The sequence below is a fragment of the Oncorhynchus clarkii genome, chromosome 16, assembly GCF_045791955.1.
Source record: "Oncorhynchus clarkii lewisi isolate Uvic-CL-2024 chromosome 16, UVic_Ocla_1.0, whole genome shotgun sequence".
NCBI lineage: Eukaryota > Metazoa > Chordata > Actinopteri > Salmoniformes > Salmonidae > Oncorhynchus > Oncorhynchus clarkii.
Genome location: NC_092162.1, coordinates 28,359,751 through 28,385,089, shown reverse-complemented (window position 1 = coordinate 28,385,089; position 25,339 = coordinate 28,359,751). Strand labels below are relative to the sequence as shown.

At 44.2% G+C, this 25,339-nt stretch overlaps 1 protein-coding gene across 1 annotated transcript in view; it reads right to left on the bottom strand.

Annotated features, from left to right (window-relative positions):
- LOC139368296 (transient receptor potential cation channel subfamily M member 4-like) overlaps nucleotides 1–25,339 on the bottom strand; it is a 101,036-nt gene that overhangs the window by 50,373 nt on the left and 25,324 nt on the right. Inside the window, exons 7-16 of the mRNA XM_071107043.1 lie at nucleotides 24,844–24,908; nucleotides 24,461–24,694; nucleotides 24,074–24,176; nucleotides 8,372–8,493; nucleotides 6,698–6,994; nucleotides 3,920–4,021; nucleotides 3,417–3,675; nucleotides 1,974–2,119; nucleotides 1,609–1,721; nucleotides 1,247–1,348 (exon numbers count right to left, since the gene is read on the bottom strand). Of these exons, the coding sequence (XP_070963144.1) occupies nucleotides 1,247–1,348; nucleotides 1,609–1,721; nucleotides 1,974–2,119; nucleotides 3,417–3,675; nucleotides 3,920–4,021; nucleotides 6,698–6,994; nucleotides 8,372–8,493; nucleotides 24,074–24,176; nucleotides 24,461–24,694; nucleotides 24,844–24,908 (1,543 nt within the window). The remainder of the gene's footprint in view (nucleotides 1–1,246; nucleotides 1,349–1,608; nucleotides 1,722–1,973; nucleotides 2,120–3,416; nucleotides 3,676–3,919; nucleotides 4,022–6,697; nucleotides 6,995–8,371; nucleotides 8,494–24,073; nucleotides 24,177–24,460; nucleotides 24,695–24,843; nucleotides 24,909–25,339) is intronic.

Below are 25,339 nucleotides of genomic sequence, written 5' to 3'. Positions count from 1 at the left end.
TATAACTTTCTTTCAGGTTGTGTAGATTTGTAGAGAAAAAAAATATTTTAAGGCAGCAAAATGTTTTGAAAAAATTAAAGGGGTGTAGACTTTCTATAGGCACTGTATATCAAAAATACAAACTACATCTTAGTTCACTTGTCCTGATGCGATACCATGGACATATAACTGCGTTGTATGATTTATGAATGGCAAGGATGAGATCGACTTTATTCAGTCAGTTCGACAACTTTTAGAAGAAATGAGTCAAGCTTGCTGTTCGTCAATCAAAGCAGTGTAAAGAGCATATGTGCCACCCCTCCATGGCTGCATATGAAACACGCCAGGGTTCAATGTTAACTTTTTTATCAATTGGCCGGTCGGGCCAGTAGGCTCATCGTTACCACATTATATGGGACATACAAATTCACTCAAATTATATGGGACGTGCAAATTCATGCTCTCTCCCTCCATGTAAAGAATTTTGACTGCAACCACAGCACACACAACAGGTTACCAGGTACCGGGAGGCGGGACAGACTGCATACTGGGCACAGACATCAATTCAACGTCTATTCCATGTTGGTTCAAAGTTGATGGCAACAAAGTTGATTAAAGCAGTGTGTGCCCAGTGAGAGCAGACTGTCAAACCAGTAGTGTTTCCCTGTAATCGCTCACTTTGTGACTGACAGGCACCTGTCCTATCAATAGATCGCAATTTTGTTATTTATTTAACTAGGCAAGTCAGTTAAGAACAAATTCTTATTTACAATGACGGCCTACCCCGCCCAAACCCGGACGACGCTGGGCCAATTGTGCACTGCCCTATGGGACTCCCAATCACGTCCGGATGTGATACAGCCTGGATTTGACCCAGGGACTGTAGTGACACCTCTTGCACTACGATGCAGTGCCTTAGACTGCTGCACCACTCGGGAGCTATTAGACACATATTGTTCATTCTAGCGGGAGAGGGCTCCGCAAAACTTTTTCTGACTAGTGAATTGAAAAGTAGCCTAATTAATTTAAGTGGAAAAAGTAGCCGGCTGAAAATTAGTCTAATCAGCTGTATAGCCAACAACCGGCACTAGTGGAAAACACTGCATACTTGCATATTACCAAATGTTATAGTAGGTATATTTACATGCAAACACATAACAGGTGCACACAACACAGACAAGTACGCAAACGTGGTGAGACATACAGTATGTACACAATTTAACACACACACACTACAATGTAAATGCGTTTTTAGAGGGAGAGTTACATGTGCTTGATGTCAGAGAAGGAGAAAATTGTTTCTCCATAAAGGCTGTCATTGTCTCTACCCTGTGCAACCTCATCAGGCTTCCCCGGCTCCTCCAATTCCCTGTGAAAGACAAAGTTTAAAGGATAAATAACATTGAAACTAAGGTACTGAGGGCCAAATCCTAACCTTTGACATCAATACATGATTTACGTAATCAGCGACTTAATCCCACACATTGCTAGTGATAAGAGGGAGAAGCAGAAAGAAAAGCACACAGAAAGAAAGAGTTTCCATACACAAATTGATATTCACTTTTAATCAAGGACTAGAAAACAGACACTCCCAGACAGAGGTGGATGTGGAGGAGGTACTAAAGGTACCTGAAGGAGATGAGCTGGGTGTACATCAGAACGGGACAGAAGAAGGTGAGGAGGAGTTTCCACACCTCCGTGCTCCTCTTCATATCCCCCCACCAGATCTGAGACAGGAGAGACTGGGGTGGAGGCACATAGAGATGTCGAGGTTTGCAATTTATTCAATCTATTGTAGCCTATGATGTCATGTTATGCTCCTGTATACAACTTCAAATGTACATGGTTACATCCTATGCACTGGAGCATCCAAGACGCAGTGATTATCAGCGACGTCTGATTACAGACGGTGAAAAGAATACACTAGTTGAAATGTTTTGTTTAATTAGAAGGCAGAATAGGCCAGCCAGCCAGACAGACAGACACAGACAGACCTGTACTCCATCGTGGCTGAAGAAGAGGCGGGCGTCGGCGGCCATGCCCATCTTTAGACAGGTGGTCCCTCCCCATACGGGAGACTTCCTGATCAGCAGGGTGAAGGAGCGACTCTCACTGCTCTGGTAACACTTACTGAATACATCTACAGAGACGGATTTAAAGGTCTACATTATTTTAGCGATGCAGATCCGGTTTTGGACATGTGTGAAATCCCCTCCATGATATAGGCTACATGTGTCCATGCCCATCATGACAAGAGATGAGAACCTCTGTGAATATCGGTGAACCAAAATATCGGTTTGTTTTCCATTTTATATGTTCAAAATCCAATCCCATCTTTACCTTAGGCCTAGTATAACGAAGGCTGGTTCAACAGCAATTTTATGATATCATTAGATTTGACATTTGTTGTTTTTAAAATGTTATTAAAACCGAACATGATTCAAAAAAATCTAAATCCCCCAAAAACTTTTGGAGAAGTGTGTATGCGATCTGTAAGATGGTTCCAATGTTTATAAAATATTATATTTGGGAGCAAGTTTCCTTGTCTGAATTATATGCCCATAGGGAACAATTATTGTCATTAGACATTTATCCTTTCTCTTTATATTGGATCTTTATCTAGCTCCTGTGAAAAGTTAGGATATACGTAAAACCCTCCATAGTCTAAGTTGCCTTGTCTGAGTTATACGCCCACAGCGAACATTTATGGTGTCTGTAACTGTATTTAGCCTATTTAAAACAAGTTTTTATTTTGTTTTTATTAGAATTTGATTCAAATTATACATAGTCTTTTTAGGCTGCAATTTACAGTTGGCCTAGCCCATGTATCAGTGCGAATGCTATAGCATATGTTTAACAATGTATTTCCAAATTGAAGCAATGCAATTACAACGTGGACTGCAAACATGTTCAATATGTTTTGTAAATATGGGGCAGGCTATTTAACGAACTAGGCTATAACAGACTAACATTCGAATTAGAGTTGATGACAACGCAATACATGAAAGACCGTAAATACAAACTTGAAGCAACCACATTATTTAGCCATGGAGCAGGTTCTGATTGGCCAGTGAGGGGCCAAGCCACGACACACCCACAAATAGTTTATTCATCAAAACCCAGCCCTTTCGCGCCACCTTCAGCAACTGCGAGCAGAATTATGATTGTGAAAATAGCAACAATATTTCTGGCATAGCCCCGAACCTACAGTAAAGCGCCACCAACAGCGCTTAGATTTACCATTGCGTTAGGGTTGTTAAAATAGAGCCCCTGGTCTCCGGCGGGGAGTCGCATGTGAGATGAGAGCGAGGAGTGTTACCACTTCACCAGGCTCTGCACTGTTTTCCGCTTTTCAACCTTTATGAAATGATGAAATAACACCTTCTCCATTATCACTTTTCATGTTTCTATTAAAAAAAGGTATCCTCTCGTCTCACCGTGAGCCAGGTTCTCAAACCTCTGCGCTAGCTCCTTCATGGCCAGCTTGGTCTCCGTCTCGCTCTCCAGCTTGGACAGCTCCCGTAGGATCTTACAGCCGCTCAGAGCACTGAGGACCGACTCGCCTGCCATCTCCCAGAAGAAGACGGCCATGTCTTTGCGGTTCTGCAGCACAGCCCAGACGAAGAGACTAGCCCAGGGAAAGAGACAGCGCCTGTCCTGGTACACACAGTCACCCCGCAACAGCTTACTCACACGCTGAGAGAAAGGGTGATGGGGATGGCGAGAGGGGGAGAGAGAGAGAGAGAGAGAGAGAGAGAGAGATGATTGGGTTCCAATAAAGAAGTTAAGTATCTTGGACCAAATATGCAATTGAATTTACACGTATCAAAGTACAAAGCCCACAAAGAGTGAATACAAGGAGAAAATTGAGGGAAATGAAGAAAAATAAACTATGCAAAAGGAAAGAAAGACAAAGGAAAATCTATGTTATTGAGAGTACCCTGAGAGCCTTTCTCTGGGAGGAGATGTTCTCCAATTCCAGTGGTGAGTGGTAAAATGGCTGACACACATCCCCCATCAAGTCCTCCAGGACTCTCGACACCTGAGAAGAAAGGGAGAGAGAACATGGTGGTGGAGAAGATAGAGGGGGAATCATTGGCATTAATATGGAGTTGGCCCCCCCTTTGCTGCTATAACAGCCTCCACTCTTCTGGGAAGGCTTTCCACTAGATGTTGGAATATTGATGCAGGGACTGGTTTCCATTCAGCCATGAGCATTAGTAAAGTCGGGGCGCTGATGTTGGGCGATTAGCCCTGGCTCACAGTCAGCATTCCAATTCATACCAAAGGTGTTTGATGGGCTTGAGGTCAGGGCTCTGTGCAGGCCAGTCAACTTCTTCCACACAGATCTCGACAAACCATTTCTGTATGGACCTAGCTTTGTGCACAAGGGCATTGTCATGCTGAAACAGGAAAGGGCCTTCCCCAAACTGTCACCACAAAGTTGGAGGCACATAATCGAATGTCAATGTATGCTGCAGCGTTAAGATTTCCCTTCACTGGAACTAAGGGGCCTAGCCCGAACCATGAAAAACAGCCCCAGACCATTATTCTTCCTCCACCAAACGTTACATTTGGCACTATGCATTGGGGCAGGTTGTGTTGTCCTGGCATTCGCCAAAACCAGATGTCTGTCAGACTCCCAGATGGTGAAGCGTGATTCATCACTCCAGAGCACGCGTTTCCACTGCTCCTGAGTCCAATAGAGTCGAGCTTTACATCACTCCAGCGGACGCTTGGCATTACACATGGTGATCTTAGGCATGAGTGCGGCTGCTTGGCCATGGAAACCCATTTCATTAAGCTCCAGGTGAGTTTGGAACTTGGTAGTGAATGTTGCAACCGAGGACAGACAATTTTTACGTGCAGCACGCGTCAGCACTCGGCGGTCCCATTCTGTGAGCTTGTGTGGCCTTCCACTTCGTGGCTGAGGCGTTGTTGCTACTAGATGTTTCCACTTCAGCACTTACAGTTTACCGGGGCATCTCTAGTAGGGCAGAAATGTGACAATATGACTCGTTGGCATCTTGAAAGTCACTGAGCTCCACAGTAAGGCCATTCTACTGCCAATGTTTGTCTATGGAGATTTCATGGCTGTATGCTCAATTTTATACACCTGTCATCAACAGGTGTGGCTGAAACAGCCGAATCCACTAATTTGAAGGGGTGTCCACATACATTTGTATACAGAGCATTCGGAAATAATTATTTTCGGTTACAGCCTTAATCTAAAATGTTTCTCATCAATCTGCACACAATACCCCATAATGACAAAGTGAAACTAGGATTTTAGACATTTTCTGCAAATTCATTAAATAAAATAACAGAAATACCTTATTTAAGTATTCAGACCCTTTGCTATGAGACTCAAAATTGAACTCATGTGCATCCTGTTTCCATTGATCATCCTTGAGATGTTTCTACAACTTGATTGGAGTCCACCTGTGGTAAATTAAATTGATTGGACATGATTTGGAAGGGCACACTCCTGTCTATATAAGGTCCCACAGTTGACAGTGCACATTAGAGAAAAAACCAAGCCATGAGGTTGAAGGAATTCTCCATAGAGCGCTGAGAGAGGATTGTGTCGAGGCACAGATCTGAGGAAGGGTACCAAAAAATGTCCCCAAGAACACAGTGGCCTACATAATTTTTAAATGAAAGAAGTTTGGAACCACCAATACTTTTCCTAGACTTGGCCGCCCAGCCAAACTGAGAAATCGGGGGAGAAGGCCCTTGGTTAAGGAGGTTAACAACAACCTGATAGTAACTCTGGCAAAGCTCCAGAGGTCGTCTGTGGAGATGGGAGAAACTTCCAGAAGGACAACCATCTCTGCAGCACTCCACCAATAAGGCCTTTATGGAAGAGTGGCCAGACGGAAGCCACTCCTAAAAGGCACATGACAGCCTGCTTGGAGTTTGCCAAAAGGCACCTAAAAACTAACAGAACATGAGAAACAAGATTCTCTGGTCTGATGAAACCAAGATGGAACTCTTTGGCCTGAATGCCAAGCGTCACGTCTGGAGGAAACCTGGCACCATCCCTACCGGTGAAGCATGGTGGTGGCAGCATCATGCTGTGGGGATGTTTTTCAGCGGCAGGGCCTAGGAGACAAGGCAGTATCGAGGGAAAGATGAACGGAGTAAAGTACAGAGAGATCCTTGATGAAAACCTGCTCCAGAGCGCTCAGGACCTCAGACTGGGGCGAAGATTCACCTTCGGGACAAGTCTCTGAATGTACTTGAGGAGCACAGCCAGAGCCCGGACTTGAACCCGATCGAACATCTCTAGAGAGACCTGAAAATAGCTGTGCAGCGACGCTCCCCATCCAACCTGACAGAGCTTGAGAGGATCTGCAGAGAAGAACGGGAGAAACTCCCCCAATAAAGGTGTGTCAAGCTTGAAGCGACATACCCAAGAAGAATCGAGGCTGTAATCGCTGCTAAAGGTGCTTCAGCAAAGTACTGAGTAAAAGGTCTGAATACTTATGTCAATGTTATTGTTTTTAATAAACTTGCAAAAATGTCTTAATCTGTTTTTGCTTTTTCATTATGGGGTATTGTGTGTAGATTGATGAGGGGGAAAAAACTATTGAATCCATTTTAGAATAAGGCTGTAACAAAATGTGTAAAAAGTTAATACTTTCTGAATGCACTGTATATGTAGTGTACTTGAAATGAGTACATTTTATAAAAATTTACTAAAAACATCTCTTACCTCAAATAAACTGAACTTATTCGCAGGCCGCCGCCCCCCTGGCGGCCCACCAGACCCTTTGGTGGGAGAGACATCCGGCAGCATGGCCTGCGAGCCTGTCATACCCTGGCGCTCCCCTAGGCGGCGCTGCAGCAGGACGTAGGCTAGAGAGCTGTCGGCCACCGAGCGGTAGAGGCTCTCCAGCCGCCCATAGGTCAGGTAGTCTAGGATGTTGAGTCCGTTCTCGGTGAAGAGGCGCACGAATTGTGGCTTGTCGTTGACCAACGCGTCCGTCATGGAGTCCTCCAAGTCCTGGTACTGCAGGGGGGTTAGGGAGGTTGAGAGGTCAAAGGTGAGAGGTAACAGAACAAAAATGTGTGTTTCTTATTGTACAATTTCAGGTAGTCCCTCCCTTGTTTTCTTCCACGTGATACCAATGGGCGGCAGGTAGCCTAGTGGATAGAGCATTGGGCCACTGCCCCCCCCCCTCACATAGAACAGCCTTAATTAATCCGGCATGTACTCTACAAGATGTCGAAAGAGTTCCACAGGGATGCTGCTCATGTTGACTCCAATACTTCCCACAGTTGTGTCAAGTTGGCTGGATATCCTTTGGGTGGTAGACCATTCTTGATACACACAGGAAACTGTTAAGCATGAAAAACCCAGCAGCGTTGCAGTTCTTGACAAAAACCGATGTGCCTGGCACCTACTATCAAACCCTGTTCAAAGACACAAATCTTTTCTCTTGCCAATTCATCCTCTGAATGGCAAACATACACAATCCATGTCTCAATTGTCTTCCCTTCATCTACACTAACGGAAGTGGATTTAACAAGTGACAATAAGGGATCACAGCTTTCACCTGGATTTACCTGGTCAGTCTATGTCATGGAAAGAGTAGGTGTTCTTAATGTTTTGTATACTCAGTGTATGTACAAACCTACAATGAAATGGCACATAAAACTTGAATCTGATGGAACAGGTCTTTGACAGCTGCTGTATAGATGGAACAGGCTGGGTCTCCCAAAGCCTTTGTGGCTAAAGTAGTGTATTATTTCTCTCGACAATCCAGACTCACACGCCACTTGTAAAACAGTGCTCGCGCACAGAAGATCAGCATTCACACATCAATTTTAAAGTTGTTAATCTCTCGTGGCTGTGTGGCTGGAAGAGAGAAATGATCTACTACTAAGTTCTCTGTGGAGAATGTATTTTATTTTTTTAAGTGAAACCCTGTCCCGATTTGATCCCCTCCATTTCCCAATCCTCCTAGACCTCTGATAGGCTTGGTGGAATTTTCACAATAGTGCATTGGGCCTAAACGAGGGATCAACAACTAGATTCAGCCATTCAACAATTATTTTCTTGAGCAGATGGTCAGGGGGCCAGAATATAATTATAAATAATTTGTAGATGGAAAATTGACCACAAGAAGCCCAAACAGATATAATGTTTGACTACAACATAATAATATAAAACTTTGCTTACATTTGTATACAATCACGTTTCTCTCCATTATGTGTGGAATACTTGGGATCACCTTTCTTAAATTAATATCACTTGGAGCTGATTTCCTGGTGTTTTGAGTCTATTTTGTCCCCCCAAAAAACTTTGGGAATTCAGACCGCGTGCAGCCAGTTGGGGAATCCTGGCTTAGGGTCTAGGGGTTGATTGGGAACATGAGTGTCTCACCCTCCAGTGGATGTCTCCATTGAAGAGCTCACTCTTGGCGATGTCCACTCTGTTCCAGGTAACCGCCAGCTTCAGCTCCTCAGTGTAGGGGCTGGCTTCACTTGACACACGCTGCTTACTCGCTGACACACACACGTGCAGAGACACGAAAAGACACAGAGAGACAGACAGACACACATCTTGACTTGAGGATACTGTACACATACAGTACCAGTCAAAAGTTTGGAAACACCTACTCATTCAAAGGTTTTTCTTAATTTGTAGTATTTTCTACATTGTAGAATAATAGTGAAGACATCAAAACTATGAAATAGCACAAATATAATCATGTTAAACAAATATAAAAAATATATTTTATATTTGAGATTCTTCAAAGTAGCCACCCTTTGCCTTAATGACAGCTTTGCAGACTCTAGGCATTCTCTCAACCAGCTTCAAGAGGAAGTCACGTGGAATGCATTTCAATTAACAGGTGTGCCTTGTTAAAAGTTATATAGTGGAATTTCTTTCCTTCTTAATGCGTTTGAGCCAATCAGTTGTGTTGTGACAAGGTTGGGGTGGTATAACTTCCGGCGCCGACAGAGATGGCCGCCTTGCTTCGCGTTCCTAGGAAACTATGCAGTGTTTTGTTTTTTTACGTGTTATTTCTTACATTAGTACCCCAGGTCATCTTAGGTTTCATTACATACAGTCGAGAAGAACTACTGAATATAAGATCAGCGTCAACTCACCATCAGTACGACCAAGAATATGTTTTTCGCGACGCGGATCCTGTGTTCTGCCTTTCACCCAGGACAACGGAGTGGATCCCATGCAGCGACCCAAAAAAAACGACTCCGAAAAAGAGGGAAACGAGGCGGTCTTCTGGTCAGACTCCGGAGACGTACACATCGTGCACCACTCCCTAGCATCCTTCTCGCCAATGTCCAGTCTCTTGACAACAAGGTTGATGAAATCCGAGCAAGGGTAGCATTCCAGAGGGACATCAGAGACTGTAACGTTCTTTGCTTCACGGAAACATGGCTCACTGGAGAGACGCTATCGGGGGCGGTGCAGCCAGCGGGTTTCTCCACGCATCACGCAGACAGAAACAAACATCTTTCTGGTAAGAAGAGGGGCGGGGGCGTATGCCTTATGACTAACGAGACATGGTGTGATGAAAGAAACATACAGGAACTCAAATCCTTCTGTTCACCTGATTTAGATTTCCTCACAATCAAATGTAGACCGCATTATCTACCAAGAGAATTCTCTTCGATTTTAATCACAGCCGTATATATCCCCCCCCAAGCAGACACATCGATGGCTCTGAACGAACTTTATTTGACTCTTTGCAAACTGGAATCCATTTATCCGGAGGCTGCATTCATTGTTGCTGGGGATTTTAACAAGGCTAATCTGAAAACAAGACTCCCAAAATTTTATCAGCATATCGATTGCGCAACCAGGGGTGGAAAAACCTTGGATCATTGTTACTCTAACTTCCGCGACGCATATAAGGCCCTGCCCCGCCCTCCTTTCGGAAAAGCTGACCACGACTCCATTTTGTTGATCCCTGCCTAACAGAAACTAAAACAAGAGGCTCCCATGCTGAGGTCTGTCCAACGCTGGTCCGACCAAGCTGACTCCACACTCCAAGACTGCTTCCATCACGTGGACTGGGACATGTTTCGTATTGCGTCAGATAACAATATTGACGAATACGCTGATTCGGTGTGCGAGTTCATTAGAACGTGCGTTGAAGATGTCGTTCCCATAGCAACGATTAAAACATTCCCTAACCAGAAACCGTGGATTGATGGCAGCATTCGCGTGAAACTGAAAGCGCGAACCACTGCTTTTAATCAGGGCAAGGTGACTGGTAACATGACCGAATACAAACAGTGCAGCTATTCCCTCCGCAAGGCTATCAAACAAGCTAAGCGTCAGTACAGAGACAAAGTAGAATCTCAATTCAACGGCTCAGACACAAGAGGCATGTGGCAGGGTCTACAGTCAATCACGGACTACAAGAAGAAATCCAGCCCAGTCACGGACCAGGATGTCCTGCTCCCAGGCAGACTAACTAACTTTTTTGCCCGCTTTGAGGACAATACAGTGCCACTGACACGGCCTGCAACGAAAACATGCGGCCTCTCCTTCACTGCAGCCGAGGTGAGTAAGACATTTAAACGTGTTAACCCTCGCAAGGCTGCAGGCCCAGACGGCATCCCCAGCCGCGCCCTCAGAGCATGCGCAGACCAGCTGGCCGGTGTGTTTACGGACATATTCAATCAATCCCTATACCAGTCTGCTGTTCCCACATGCTTCAAGAGGGCCACCATTGTTCCTGTTCCCAAGAAAGCTAAGGTAACTGAGCTAAACGACTACCGCCCCGTAGCACTCACTTCCGTCATCATGAAGTGCTTTGAGAGACTAGTCAAGGACCATATCACCTCCACCCTACCCGACACCCTAGACCCACTCCAATTTGCTTACCGCCCAAATAGGTCCACAGACGATGCAATCTCAACCACACTGCACACTGCCCTAACCCATCTGGAAAAGAGGAATACCTATGTGAGAATGCTGTTCATCGACTACAGCTCAGCATTCAACACCATAGTACCCTCCAAGCTCGTCATTAAGCTCGAGACCCTGGGTCTCGACCCCGCCCTGTGCAACTGGGTACTGGACTTCCTGACGGGCCGCCCCCAGGTGGTGAGGGTAGGCAACAACATCTCCACCCCGCTGATCCTCAACACTGGGGCCCCACAAGGGTGCGTTCTGAGCCCTCTCCTGTACTCCCTGTTCACCCACGACTGCGTGGCCACGCACGCCTCCAACTCAATCATCAAGTTTGCGGACGACACAACAGTGGTAGGCTTGATTACCAACAACGACGAGACGGCCTACAGGGAGGAGGTGAGGGCCCTCGGAGTGTGGTGTCAGGAAAATAACCTCACACTCAACGTCAACAAAACTAAGGAGATGATTGTGGACTTCAGGAAACAGCAGAGGGAACACCCCCCTATCCACATCGATGGAACAGTAGTGGAGAGGGTAGCAAGTTTTAAGTTCCTCGGCATACACATCACAGACAAACTGAATTGGTCCACTCACACAGGCAGCATCGTGAAGAAGGCTGAAGAAATTCGGTTTGTCACCAAAAGCACTCACAAACTTCTACAGATGCACAATCGAGAGCATCCTGGCGGGCTGTATCACCGCCTGGTACGGCAACTGCTCCGCCCACAACCGTAAGGCTCTCCAGAGGGTAGTGAGGTCTGCACAACGCATCACCGGGGGCAAACTACCTGCCCTCCAGGACACCTACACCACCCGATGTTACAGGAAGGCCATAAAGATCATCAAGGACATCAACCACCCGAGCCACTGCCTGTTCACCCCGCTATCATCCAGAAGGTGAGGTCAGTACAGGTGCATCAAAGCTGGGACCGAGAGACTGAAAAACAGCTTCTATCTCAAGGCCATCAGACTGTTAAACAGCCACCACTAACATTGAGTGGCTGCTGCCAACACACTGACACTGACACTGACTCAACTCCAGCCACTTTAATAATGGGAATTGATGGGAAATGATGTAAATATATCACTAGCCACTTTAAACAATGCTACCTTATATAATGTTACTTACCCTACATTATTCATCTCATATGCATACGTATATACTGTACTCTATATCATCGACTGCATCCTTATGTAATACATGTATCACTAGCCACTTTAACTATGCCACTTTGTTTACATACTCACCTCATGTATATACTGTACTCATGCATCTACTGTATCCTGCCTATGCTGCTCTGTACCATCACTCATTCATATATCCTTATGTACATATTCTTTATCCCCTTACACTGTGTATAAGACAGTAGTTTTGGAATTGTTAGTTAGATTACTTGTTGGTTATTACTGCATTGTCGGAACTAGAAGCACAAGCATTTCGCTACACTCGCATTAACATCTGCTAACCATGTGTATGTGACAAATAAAATTTGATTTGATTTGATTTATACAGAAGATGGTATTTTACCAAATAAGGCTAAGCCCATATTATGGCAAGAACAGCTCAAATAACAAAGAGAAACGACAGTCCATCATTACTTTAAGAAAGGAAGGTCAGTCAATGCGGAAATTTCAAGTACTTTGAAAGTTTCTTCAAGTGCAGTTGCAAAAACCATCAACCGCTATGATGAAACTGGCTCTCATGAGGACCGCCACAGGCAAGGAAGACCCAGAGTTACCTCTGCTGCAGAGGATACGTTCATTAGAGTTAACTGCACCTCAGATTGTAGCTCAAATAAATGCTTCACAGAGTTCATGTAACAGACACATCTCAATATCAACTGTTCAGAGGAGACTGAGTGAATCAGGCCTTCATGGTCGAATGGCTGCAAAGAAACCACTACTAAAGGACACCAATAAGAATAAGAGACTTACTTGGGCCAAGAAACACTAGCAATGGACATTAGGCCAGTGGAAATCTGTCCTTTGGTATGATGAGTCCAAATGTGAGATTTTTGGTTCTAACCACTGTCTTTATGAGACACAGAGTAGGTGAACAGATGATCTTCGCAAGTGTGGTTCCCACCGTGAAGCAAGGAAGAGGAGGTGTGATGGTGTAGGGGTGCTTTGCTGGTGACACTGTCAGTGATTTATTTAGAATTCAAGGCACACTTAACCAGCATGGTTATCACAGCATTCTGCAGAGATATGTCATCCCATCTGGTTTGCGCTTAGTGGGACAATAAGTCGTTTGTCAACAGGACAATGACCCAACACACCTCCAGGCTGTGTAAGGGCTATTTGACCAAGGAGAGTGATGGAGTGCTGCATCAGATGACCTGGCCTCCACAATCACCCGAGTTCAACCTAATTGAGATGGTTTGGGATGAGTTGGACTGCAGAGTGAAGGAAAAGCAGCCAACAAGTGTGGGAACTCCTTCAAGACTGTTGGAAAAGCATTCCAGGTGAAGATGTTTGAGAGAACGCCAAGAGTGGGCAAAGCTGTCATCAAGGCAAAGGGTGGCAACTTTGAAGAATCTCATATCTAAAATATATTTAGATTTTTTTAACACTTTTTTGGTTACAACGTGATTTCATATGTGTTATTTCATAGTTTTGATGTCTTCACTATTATTCTACAATGTAGAAAACAGTAAAAATATAGAAAAACCTTCAAATGAGTAGGTGTGTCCAAACTTTTGACTGGTACTGTACATCACATCCACCATAATGTCAGACAAAGATGTCTATTATAATGTCAAGACAACATAATTACCTTGAACAACCAACATCTTCAGTTCTGTCATGACATGACTATCATTAATGTGATGACTGCAAGTCATTGAATAATTACTACATTTAATTATTACTCAACAAAATTAATCATGTAACAATTAACTCATTAGGAATTTGGGGCCCACGAGATTTATTTAACTGATTCATTTAATCAATCAGTTACCATTTCCCGAATGAACTCAAGAATATATCGATATCATACCAGTCATCAATCAATAATTTCCTCATATCAGTCTCATTCTGAACGTCGTTGATTTCGTAAATCTGCACGAACCATAACCTAAGTGATGAATCGATGCACAAATTGGCTTAATTATTTATTTACTAACATCCTGTGGCGGGGTGGGCGCAGTGCGTGCTAACCAAGGTTGCCAGGTGCACAGTGTTTTACTCCGACACATTGGTGTGGCTGGCTTCCGGGTTGGATGCGCGCTGTGTTAAGAAGCAGTGCGGCTTGGCTGGGTTGTGTATCGGAGGACGCATGACTTTCAACCTTAGTCTCTCCCGAGCCCGTACGGGAGTTGTAGCGATGAGACAAGATAGTAGCTACTAAAACAATTGGATACCACGAAATTGGTGAGAAAAAGGGGTAAAATTCAACAACAAAAAAAACACAAAAAAATTGTCTGTGAGTATAACAGAACTGATATTGCAGGCGAAACCCTGAGGAAAATCAAAGCAGGAAGTAGCTTCGATTTTGAAAATTCCATGTTCCATAGCCTCCCTTTGCTCCATTTAAAGGGATATGAACCAGATTCCCTTTCCTATCGCTTCCTCAAGGTGTCAACAGTCTTCAGACATAGTTTCAGGCTTTTGTTTTGAAAAATGAGCCAGAACGATAACATCACGTCAAGTGGTCACATGAGTTTTGCTCGCGCAACAGAGTTTGGATAGGTATTGCTTTTCCCTCTCCTACTGTGAAAGACATTTGCGGTTGATATATTATCAATTATATATTTTAAAATCAACCTGAGGATTGATTATAAAAAACGTTTGACATGTTTCTGTGGACATTATGGAAACTATTTGGAATTTGTCTGCGTTGTTTTGACCGCTCTTTCCTGTGGATTTCTGAACATAACGCGACAAACAAACGGATGTATTTTGGATCTAAAAATAATCTTTATGGAACAAAAGGAACATTTGTTGTGTAACTGGGCGTCTCGTGAGTGAAAACATCCGAAGATCATCAAAGGTAAACAATTAATTTGATTGCTTTTCTGATTTTCGTGACCGAGCCACCTGATGCTAAGTGTACTTAACTATTCATGAAAATCGCAAATGAAATGAAATAAATATGCCATCTCTCAAGCTTAGCCTTTTGTAAACAACACTGTCATCTCAGATTTTCAAAATATGCTTCTCAACCATAGGAAAACAATAATTTGTGTAAAAGTAGCTAGCTAGCGTAGCATTTAGCGTTAGCATTAGCGTTAGCATCCAGCACGCAACATTTCAACAAAAATATAAAAGCCTTAAAATAAAATAATTTACCTTTGAAGAACTTTGGATGTTTTCAATGAGGAGACTCTCAGTTAGATAGCAAATGCTCAGTTTTTTCCAAAAAGATTATTTGTGTATTAGAAATAGCTCCGTTTTGTACATCACATTTGGCTACAAAAAAACCCCGAAAATTCAGTCCTCAAAACGCAAACTTTTTTCCAAATTAACTCCATAATATCGACTGAAAACATGGCAAACGTGGTTTAGAATCAATCCTCAAGGTGTTTTTCACCTATCTCTTCGATGATATATCGTTCGTGGAAGCATGGTTTCTCCTCTCAATCAAATGGAAAAATACTTGCACCTGGCTTTGCGCACCAATTTCGACGCAGGACACCAGGCGGACACTTGGAAAATGTAGTCTCTTATGGTCAATCTTCCAATGATATGCCTACAAATACGTCACAATGCTGCCGACATCTTGGGGAAACGGCAGAAGGTCTAAGCTTATTCCTGTCGCATTCACAGCCATATAAGGAGACATTAGAAAACAGAGCTTCAGAGATTCTGCTCATTTCCTGCTTGACGCATCATCTTGGTTTCGCCTGTAGAATGAGTTCTGGGGCACTTACAGACAATATCTTTGCAGATTCTGAAACTTCAGAGTGTTTTCTTTCCAAAACGGTCAATAATATGCATAGTCGAGCATCTTTTCGTGACAAAATATTGCGCTTAAAACGGGAACGTTTTTTATCCAAAAATGAAATAGCGCCCCTAGAGATCCAAGAGGTTATTAACAAGACATTTGTGGAGTGGTTGAAAAACAAGTTTTAATGACTCCAACCTAAGTTTATGTTAACTTCCGACTTCAACTGCATGTGTTGAGAAGCTTGGTGACATTGTTGGATAGAGTTAAGAGTAAAGAGTGATAGTTGAGCATTTTTGTGATATTATTAAATTCAAATGAGTTTTTTCAAATTACAGGAGACGGAGGAGGTATATTATAATTTGTTTTCTTGGTTTTATACATTTATTTTTGTGTCCAGTTAGTGCAATTTATTTAAATTTGCCTTGCTATCTTCAGTAGCTAGCAACGTGAGCAGGCAGGTTTCTCCGACAGAATGTGGACATTTTGTTTAAGAACCCCTTTCATTCTCCGGGGTACACGGGAAAAGGTACGAATTAAAAACGAGGGTCGACCTCTGCCTGAGATTAGTTTCATGAAGAAGGATGAAAAGGTGAGGGCGTTCAATGTCAATTGGTGTCAAAAGTATAGCTGATTAACAGGGAGCCTTTCATCAAGCCGCCTGTATTGCTGGCCTTGCCTGCCTTTTGGAAAGTCTCAGCCTTGGGCGAAAAGGGGGTACTGTGATCTGAAGAACATTGATCGTTCAGGTATACGGCATCACAAAAGCAGGGAGATTATAACTGCCCACATTTATATCGTTCGCAGTTGTGTCGGTCGCAGTTGTCAGTTATCGTCAAGTATGTGGATGATCAGGGCTTTAGGAACGTTTCTTGGGCTACTTTTTTAAGTGTCATGTGGGCGAGATGCGCAGTCTGTGTTTGACTTTGTGAATTCTGAGATGTCTGAGTTTAAACTTCAGAAGAAACTTGTTGCCCAAACCAATGGTGGTGCTGCTGAAGTAGCGCCGAGTGCCACTTTTGTGCACTGCTATGCACACTGGCTCTATTTAGTTCTGAGTCAGAGCACAAAGTTAAGGTTTTCTTTGCGACACTGGGCGGCTTCACCACTTTTTTTTTAAAAGTCGAACAAGATGGTGATGTTGCTTGAACAGGCTGGATGTGCATGCTGACCAAAAAACGCACCAACACGTTAGAATTGAACTTCTAGAATTGTTAACACTGTGGCGAAAAACTATGACCAACTGATGGACACCTTCACCCATATTATAGAGCACCCTACCATGGATGATGATACTGTGTCATGTGCAGATGGGTTCAAGGCAAAGGATTTTTTTTTTACTTCTAACTTTTGAGTAGATATTTGCTCACACAGATGTTGTGTTTGACATAGTGCAGCAGAAAGCCATGGATGTAGCCTAATGTAAAATAATAGAGAATCGAACAAGCAGAATGGAGGAGCAAAAGTCTGATGTAGCATTCAGTGCCATATATGAGAAGACAGCAAGCGTGAAAGAGGATCCAGACATCATGCACAGGAGGAAGCGTCGGCAGGGCACTCAGGATCTAAGGCACCTACAAAGCACTGTATGACTCAATTCATGATAACATGAAGTCTCAGATAGCACAGAGGTACAAAAGCCTGAACTGCATGCGATTCCTGGAGTTGTTAGATGGTAGTAAATTTGATTAATTCAAGAGAAAATTCCCAGATGATGCTCTGACAAGCCTATTGCAGACTATTGGAAAAAAAATGTAATCAGGAAAGACTGAAAACAAGTGTTTTACTGTGATGAGGAGATTCAAGGGAACATTGCAAAGCTGTCTGACACAATCCTGCACTATAAGAGCAGTGGACTTAATTAAGCGATGCCTGAGCTGTGCAGGCTGCCTAGTTGCTACTATGGGGGCAACATCAGCTGGGGTGGAGCGAAGCTTCTCCTACCTCAAGAGGCTGCAACTCTCAGAACACTATGGGACAAGAGACACTGAGGAACCTTGTAACTGTATCCATAGAGAGGAGAATTCTTAAATCACTGCAGAAAGATCCTTACTGGTATAAGGACATCGACCAGTTTGCCAACCAGACTATGAGAAGAATGGACTTCAACTTTAAAGTAAGGCTTTAACATGTTTTCCCCATTATAATAAGGTTTTAATTAGTTTAATTGTTTATGAAATTATGTTTCATGAACATTTGGTTTTCAACAGTAACTCCCCCACGCTCCATGGACAGCCGGGGCTGTTTAGTTCTTCAGAGGGCACGGGGCTGTTTAGTTCTTCAGAGGGCACAGGGCTGTTTAGTTCTTCAGAGGGCACAGGGCTGTTTAGTTCTTCAGAGGGCATAGGGGTGTTTAGTTCTCTGAAGAACTGAACCCCCTGGTCCTCTGCTGTCTGTTATTCCCCATATGCTCTTTTATCCACTGGCACATTGAATGTTTCCTCTCCAAGCACTGAGAGTACACCTATACATTGTCTTCATTACTATGTAGAGTCAATCCCATACACAAACACAATCACATTATCACACAAGTGTGATTTACTTCTTGCTTGGACTAACTCATTCTTAGCTCTTTTGTCTAAGTGTGTCTTATTGCTTTTTTGTCTTGCCAGCCAAATCCTGTCCTGCCGTTAGTGGAGGATTTGGGCTCTTCTACAGCACCATCCATCCATCCATGATGAAACTTTTTTGCCACTGAAGCCTCTGAACACCTCTACTCACGCCAAATACCCTCATTCAATCACTGCTGCCCTTCCCAACACTGTAGCCTTCTCATTCCCTTCCCCATAATATTTTACTATAAATGTCTTTATTAAACGTTTAGGTTAAAATCATTTGTCTTTGATGATTTTTCAAATGCGTTTTATCATTTGGTCCGCGCCTATACCATTGGTCTTCCATCCTCCTCATTTTTTCAAGTCACCAGCCTACACTGCTGTCAGCCCTGTGCCGAGCTAATCTTGTGCCTTAGATCCTCACCAAGGAGAGAGAGTCATGACAGTTCAAATACAAATAGAGATCACTTCCTGTTTCGGTCGCATGGAGTGAGCACGGACACCTCAGAGAAACCGAGAAACCACACTGTCGGCGCAATGGTGGGCACCGAATCGGGATCGCAAGCAGCAGTGAGAGAAAATGAGTTGAATGAACCCGAACGCCCTATCCCCATCTGTTCTATCATACAGGAAGAGATAGGCACAGCAATAGACAAGCTCCAACCAAGTCTGGAAACAATTAGGACATCAGTTGCTGAATGAAACGAGAAGACAGCCATAGCTGAAGAAGCCATGCCTAAAGTGGATGGCAGGGTGACTGAACTTGACAAGCTTGAAGTTTTGGAAATGCAGTCGTAAATGTAATCTTCGTGTCACAGGATTTGATAACGGCATTGAACAGGGAAATCCAACAGCTTACATGACAGCATTCTTCACAGAACTGTTCCAGGCTGAGGAACTGTCCAGTGAACCAGCAGTGGAGAACACACATCGGAATTGGATCGAAACCATCTTGGCATGCTGACCCCGCGTGATGATCGTGAGGATGCAGCGTTGTCAGGTCAAACACGCAATCATACAGTTGTCAAGGAAGAAATTAGATATTAACTTTTGTGGGATGAAGGCAAAGATGTTTCCCAACATGACTGCTGATATGACCAAAAAGAGAGCCTTGACAACAATATCAGGGTGTACCTATGTGAGGCAGAGATCCAGCACGGGCTAATTCACCCTGCCAGACTGATCATCACCTCCCAAGGAGCTACCAAAACCTTTCTGAACCCCCAAGACGAAGAGGCCTATTACAACAACTCCATCAAACCAACTCTGCGCAGCAAGTAAAGACAATAACTGCCGCTAATGACAAGATGACACAGGAGGATGGACAAGGTTCGCTTGTGGGTACGATACGGTATTTTGATAGGCTACTTAATTTACCTAGCAGATTTAAAGAGACAACCAAAAATGTGATTACAGATAATCACAATATGATAGGATTCATAGACATACTGTATGTTATTTACTCATTTAAATATTGGACTGATTGTTGGGCCTATGGTGAAGCCTTGTAGACTACACCCTAACCAAATCCAACCATGAATTATACTTAGCCTACTAAACAGGCATGAATCATAAGTAATTTGCCCAACCAAAGGTCTTTTCCGTTTTTTATAACATGATATATGCTCATTTGATGAATGGGGAAGAAAACAAAGGGAGTGGCATATAAGGGCAGGTAATCAAGGTGATGGAGTCCAGGTGAGTTTCATTATGTGCAAATGCACTTAACGCTGGTGACAGGTGTGCGCCATAAATGAGCAGCCTGGTGACCTAGAGGCCGGAGAGGGAGTACACGTGACACACAAACTTTCTTTAGGCAATTTTTTTTACCGATAGGCCTACCCCATAATTTGTAGTAGGACAACAAGCAGAATATATTTTATTGATAGTAGGCTATTGTAGCATTTCCTACTCATTATAGTTATTTTTTGATATCACAAAACATGTACAGTGCATTCGGAAAGTATTTAGACTTACTAGACTTTTTCCACATTTTGTTACATTGCAGTCTTATTCTAAAATGGATGAAATATTTTTACACACAATACCCCATTATGACTAAGCAAAAACTGTTCTTTAGAATTTTTGCAAATGTATTAAATATAAAAAACTGAAAAATCACATTTACATAAATGTTCAGATCCTTTACTCAGTACTTTGTTGACGCACCTTTGGCAGCGATTACAGCCTTGAGTTTTCTTGGGTATGACACTACAAGTTTGGCACACCTGTGCTAATCTGAAAACAAGACTCCCTAAATTGTATCAGCATATCGATTGCGCAACCAGGGCTGGTAAAACCTTGGATCATTGCTATTCTAACTTCCGCGATGCATATAAGGCCCTGCCCCGCCCTCCTTTCGGAAAAGCTGACCACGACTCCATTTTGTTGCTCCCTGCCTACAGACAAAAGCTAAAACAAGAAGCTCCCACGCTGAGGTCTGTTCAACGCTGGTCCGACCAATCTGATTCCACGCTCCAAGACTGCTTCCATCACGTGGACTGGGATATGTTTCGTATTGCATCAAACAACAACATTGACGAATACGCTGATTCGGTGAGCGAGTTCATTAGAACGTGCGTTGAAGATGTCGTTCCTATAGCAACGATTAAAACAACCAAAACATGCGGACTCTCCTTCACTGCAGCCGAGGTGAGTAAAACATTTAAACGTGTTAACCCTCGCAAGGCTGCAGGCCCAGACGGCATCCCCAGCCGCGCCCTCAGAGCATGCGCAGACCAGCTGGCTGGTGTGTTTACGGACATATTCAATCAATCCCTATCCCAGTCTGCTGTTCCCACATGCTTCAAGAGGGCCACCATTGTTCCTGTTCCCAAGAAAGCTAAGGTAACTGAGCTAAATGACTACCGCCCCGTAGCACTCACTTCCGTCATCATGAAGTGCTTTGAGAGACTAGTCAAGGACCATAATCACCTCCACCCTACCTGACACCCTAGACCCACTCCAATTTGCTTACTGCCCAAATAGGTCCACAGACGATGCAATCTCAACCACACTGCACACTGCCCTAACCCATCTGGACAAGAGGAATACCTATGTGAGAATGCTGTTCATCGACTACAGCTCAGCATTTAACACCATAGTACCCTCCAAACTCGTCCTCAAGCTCGAGACCCTGGGTCTCGACCCCGCCCTGTGCAGCTGGGTACTGGACTTCCCGATGGGCCGCCCCCAGGTGGTGAGGGTAGGTAACAACATCTCCACCCCGCTGATCCTCAACACTGGGGCCCCCACAAGGGTGCGTTCTGAGCCCTCTCCTGTACTCCCTGTTCACCCACGACTGCGTGGCCACGCACGCCTCCAACTCAATCATCAAGTTTGCGGACGACACAACAGTGGTAGGCTTGATTACCAACAACGACGAGACGGCCTACAGGGAGGAGGTGAGGGCCCTCGGAGTGTGGTGTCAGAAAAATAACCTCACACTCAACGTCAACAAAACTAAGGAGATGATTGTGGACTTCAGGAAACAGCAGACGGAACACCCCCCTATCCACATCGATGGAACAGTAGTGGAGAGGGTAGTAAGTTTTAAGTTCCTCGGCGTACACATCACAGACAAACTGAATTGGTCCACCCACACAGACAGCATCGTGAAGAAGGCGCAGCAGCGCCTCTTCAACCTCAGGAGGCTGAAGAAATTCGGCTTGTCACCAAAAGCAACTTCTACTGATGCACAATCAAGAGGATCCTGTCGGGCTGTATCACCGCCTGGTACGACAACTGCTCCGCCCACAACCGTAAGGCTCTCCAGAGGGTAGTGAGGTCTGCACAACGCATCACCGGGGGCAAACTACCTGCCCTCCAGGACACCTACACCACCCGATGTCACAGGAAGGCCATAAAGATCATCAAGGACAACAACCACCCGAGCCACTGCCTGTTCACCCCGCTATCATCCAGAAGGCAAGGTCAGTACAGGTGCATCAAAGCTGCGACCGAGAGACTGAAAAACAGCTTCTATCTCAAGGCCATCAGACTGTTAAACAGCCCACACTAACATTGAGTGGCTGCTGCTGCCAAAACACTGACTCAACTCCAGCCACTTTAATAATGGGAATTGATGGGAATTGATGTAAAATATATCACTAGCCACTTTAAACAATGCTACTTGGTATAATGTTTACATAACCTACATTATTTATCTCATATGTATACGTATATACTGTACTCTATATCATCTACTGCATCTTTATGTAATACATGTATCACTAGCCACTTTAAACTATGCCACTTTGTTTACATACTCATCTCATATGTATATACTGTACTCGATACCATCTACTGCATCTTGCCTATGCCACTCTGTACCCTGCCTAAATGACTACCAACCCGTAGCACTCACATCTGTAGCCATGAAGTGCATTGAAAGGCTGGTCATGGCTCACAAAACCATTATCCCAGAAACCCTAGACCCACTCAAATTTGCATACCGCCCCAACAGATCCACAGATGATGCAATCTCTATTGCACTCCACACTGCCCTTTCACACCTGGACAAAAGGAACACCTATGTGAGAATATTATTCATTGACTACAGCTCAGCATTCCAACACCATAGTGCCCTCAAAGCTCATCACTAAGCTACGGACCCTGGGACTAAACACCTCCCTCTGCAACTGGACCCTGGACTTCCTAACAGGCCGCCCCCAGGTGGTAAGGGTTGGTAATAACACATCCGCCACGGTGATCCTCAACACGGGGGCCCCTCAGGGGTGCGGGCTCAGTCCCCTCCTGTACACCCTGTTCACTCATAACTGCATGGCCAGGCACGACTCCAACACCATCATTAAATTTGCAGATGACACAACAGTTGTAGGCCTGATCACCGACAACGATGAGACAGCCTATAGTGAGCAGGTCAGAGACTTGACCATGTGGTGCAAGGACAACAACCTCTCCCTCAACGTGATCAAGACAAAAGAGATGATATTGGACTACAGGAAAAGGAGGACCGAGCACGACCCCATTCTCATCGACGGGCTGTAGTAGAGCAGGTCCACATCACCAACAAACTAACATGGTCCAAGCACACCAAGACAGTCGTGAAGAGGGCACAACAACACCTATTCCCCCTCAGGAGACTGAAAAGATTTGGTATGGGTCCTCAGATCCTCAAAATATTCTACAGCTGCACCATCAAGAGCATCCTGATGGGATGCATCACTGCCTGGTATGGCAACTGCTTGGCTTCCGGCCGCAAGGCACTACAGAGGGTAGTGTGTACGGCCCAGTACATCACCGGGGCCAAGTTTCCTGCCATCCCGGACCTCTATACCAGACAGTGTCAGAGGAATGCTCTAAAAATACTCTCTGTTATTATCTATGCATAGTCACTTTAATAATTCTACCTACATGTACATATTACCTCTATTAACTTGACTAACCAGAGCACATTGACTCTGTACCGGTACCCCCTGTATATAGCCTCGCTATTGGTATTTTACTGCTGCACTTTAATAATTTGTTTCTATTATTTCTTACTTTTTTTGTATTTTTCTTAAAACTGGAATGTTGGTTAAGGGCTTGGAAGCATTTCACTGTAAGGTCTACACCTGTTTTATTCGGTTCATGTGACAAATAACATTTGATTTGATTTGGAATTATGTCCTGCATCAGCTTATACAGTATGGATCAGCGGTGTGAACTGTGGATACATATGGGCTGAAGTCAAATTATTCCACTCATGCAATGCTTGTATTCGCGAAACAGGGGTGATACGGTGTATCATACCTCTAACCAAGGCTTTGAGCAAGACCGTGTCAAAGTCATCTGGTCCCTCCTGCTCTCCGTGGTAGACAGTGATCAGATCCCTGTTCAGGTAGATGCTCAGAACCTGTGAACATGGGATAGGAGGAGAGATGCTGAGGTGTAGGTGAAAATAGTATGATGACCAGTTTGGCAAACACTGTTCAAGGGCAATATTTGAGAGGCTCTTTATTGTGGTCAGGCTTTTCAATGTCAATTGAAATAATTATGTTGAAAACCTATCCAATCCTTTCACCTGTTTGTGGTAATGAGGGAAAGGAGATGAAGAGAGGAAGCCGTGAAAGACCATGCTTAGCTGAGAAAATTACCCTGTGCAGCAAAAGACTGCCCCACATTCTCCCCTGCTCTTACCCGTTCTACCAGTTTGTCTATCTCTGTTTCGGACGGAAAGTGCTTCCTAACCCTCTCGGCCACTCTGTCTTTAAGGTCCACACTAGGTCCCGCCTCCCCCTCCCCCTCGGTGGAGGACAGGACAGGGGGCGCAGACGATAGGCTCTCCAGGACGTCACTGACGAGGTCGGCCACACCACCCGACCCCGCCAGCACCAGCCAGGGCATGGAGTTCCTCAGAGAGAGATCCAACCGCTGGGAAGGAGAGAGAGGGAAGAGGGGAGGGTGATATACAAGCCTTGCAATATACACAGATAGCAATGAGCAACTAATAGATTGATCATCAAAAAGGGTTAGTAAATAAAACTACTCAGACTATAAGAAATTAAGTCATGTGATTGTACCTCCAGCATGGTTGTCTCTCCTGATATCAGCATGCACAGGACGGGGATGTCAATGCTTCCACTGCCTGACAGACAGACGTTCAGAAATGATTACAACTTCCAACAAAAACAACTGAGTAACAGCTTGAAATTTCTCAAAAGTTTCTGTTGGCTATACATGACTATTTGTGGCAGGTAAACTAAGAAAGCACTAGTGTATTACAGGGTTCCTACACAGATAAGAGAAACATAATGTTAAGAATACCAAAGTTTTTAGCGCAATGCGTTTTGTTAATGTGTGTCACTGCACTCAAAGAATTAATCGTCTAAGATGACCTTTTCAACTCTGTGTGCTTGCATTTACTTTTTGATAAGCTCATTGAAAAGACATGATGTGACATGTAATGGCTAGCCCGGCATGCTCTCCTACACTTGGCAGAAGAACTAGACTATGTCATGGCTGAGGTCCAACAGATGCCATAGTTGTAAAATCGTATTATCATGCATGCAGTGCTGT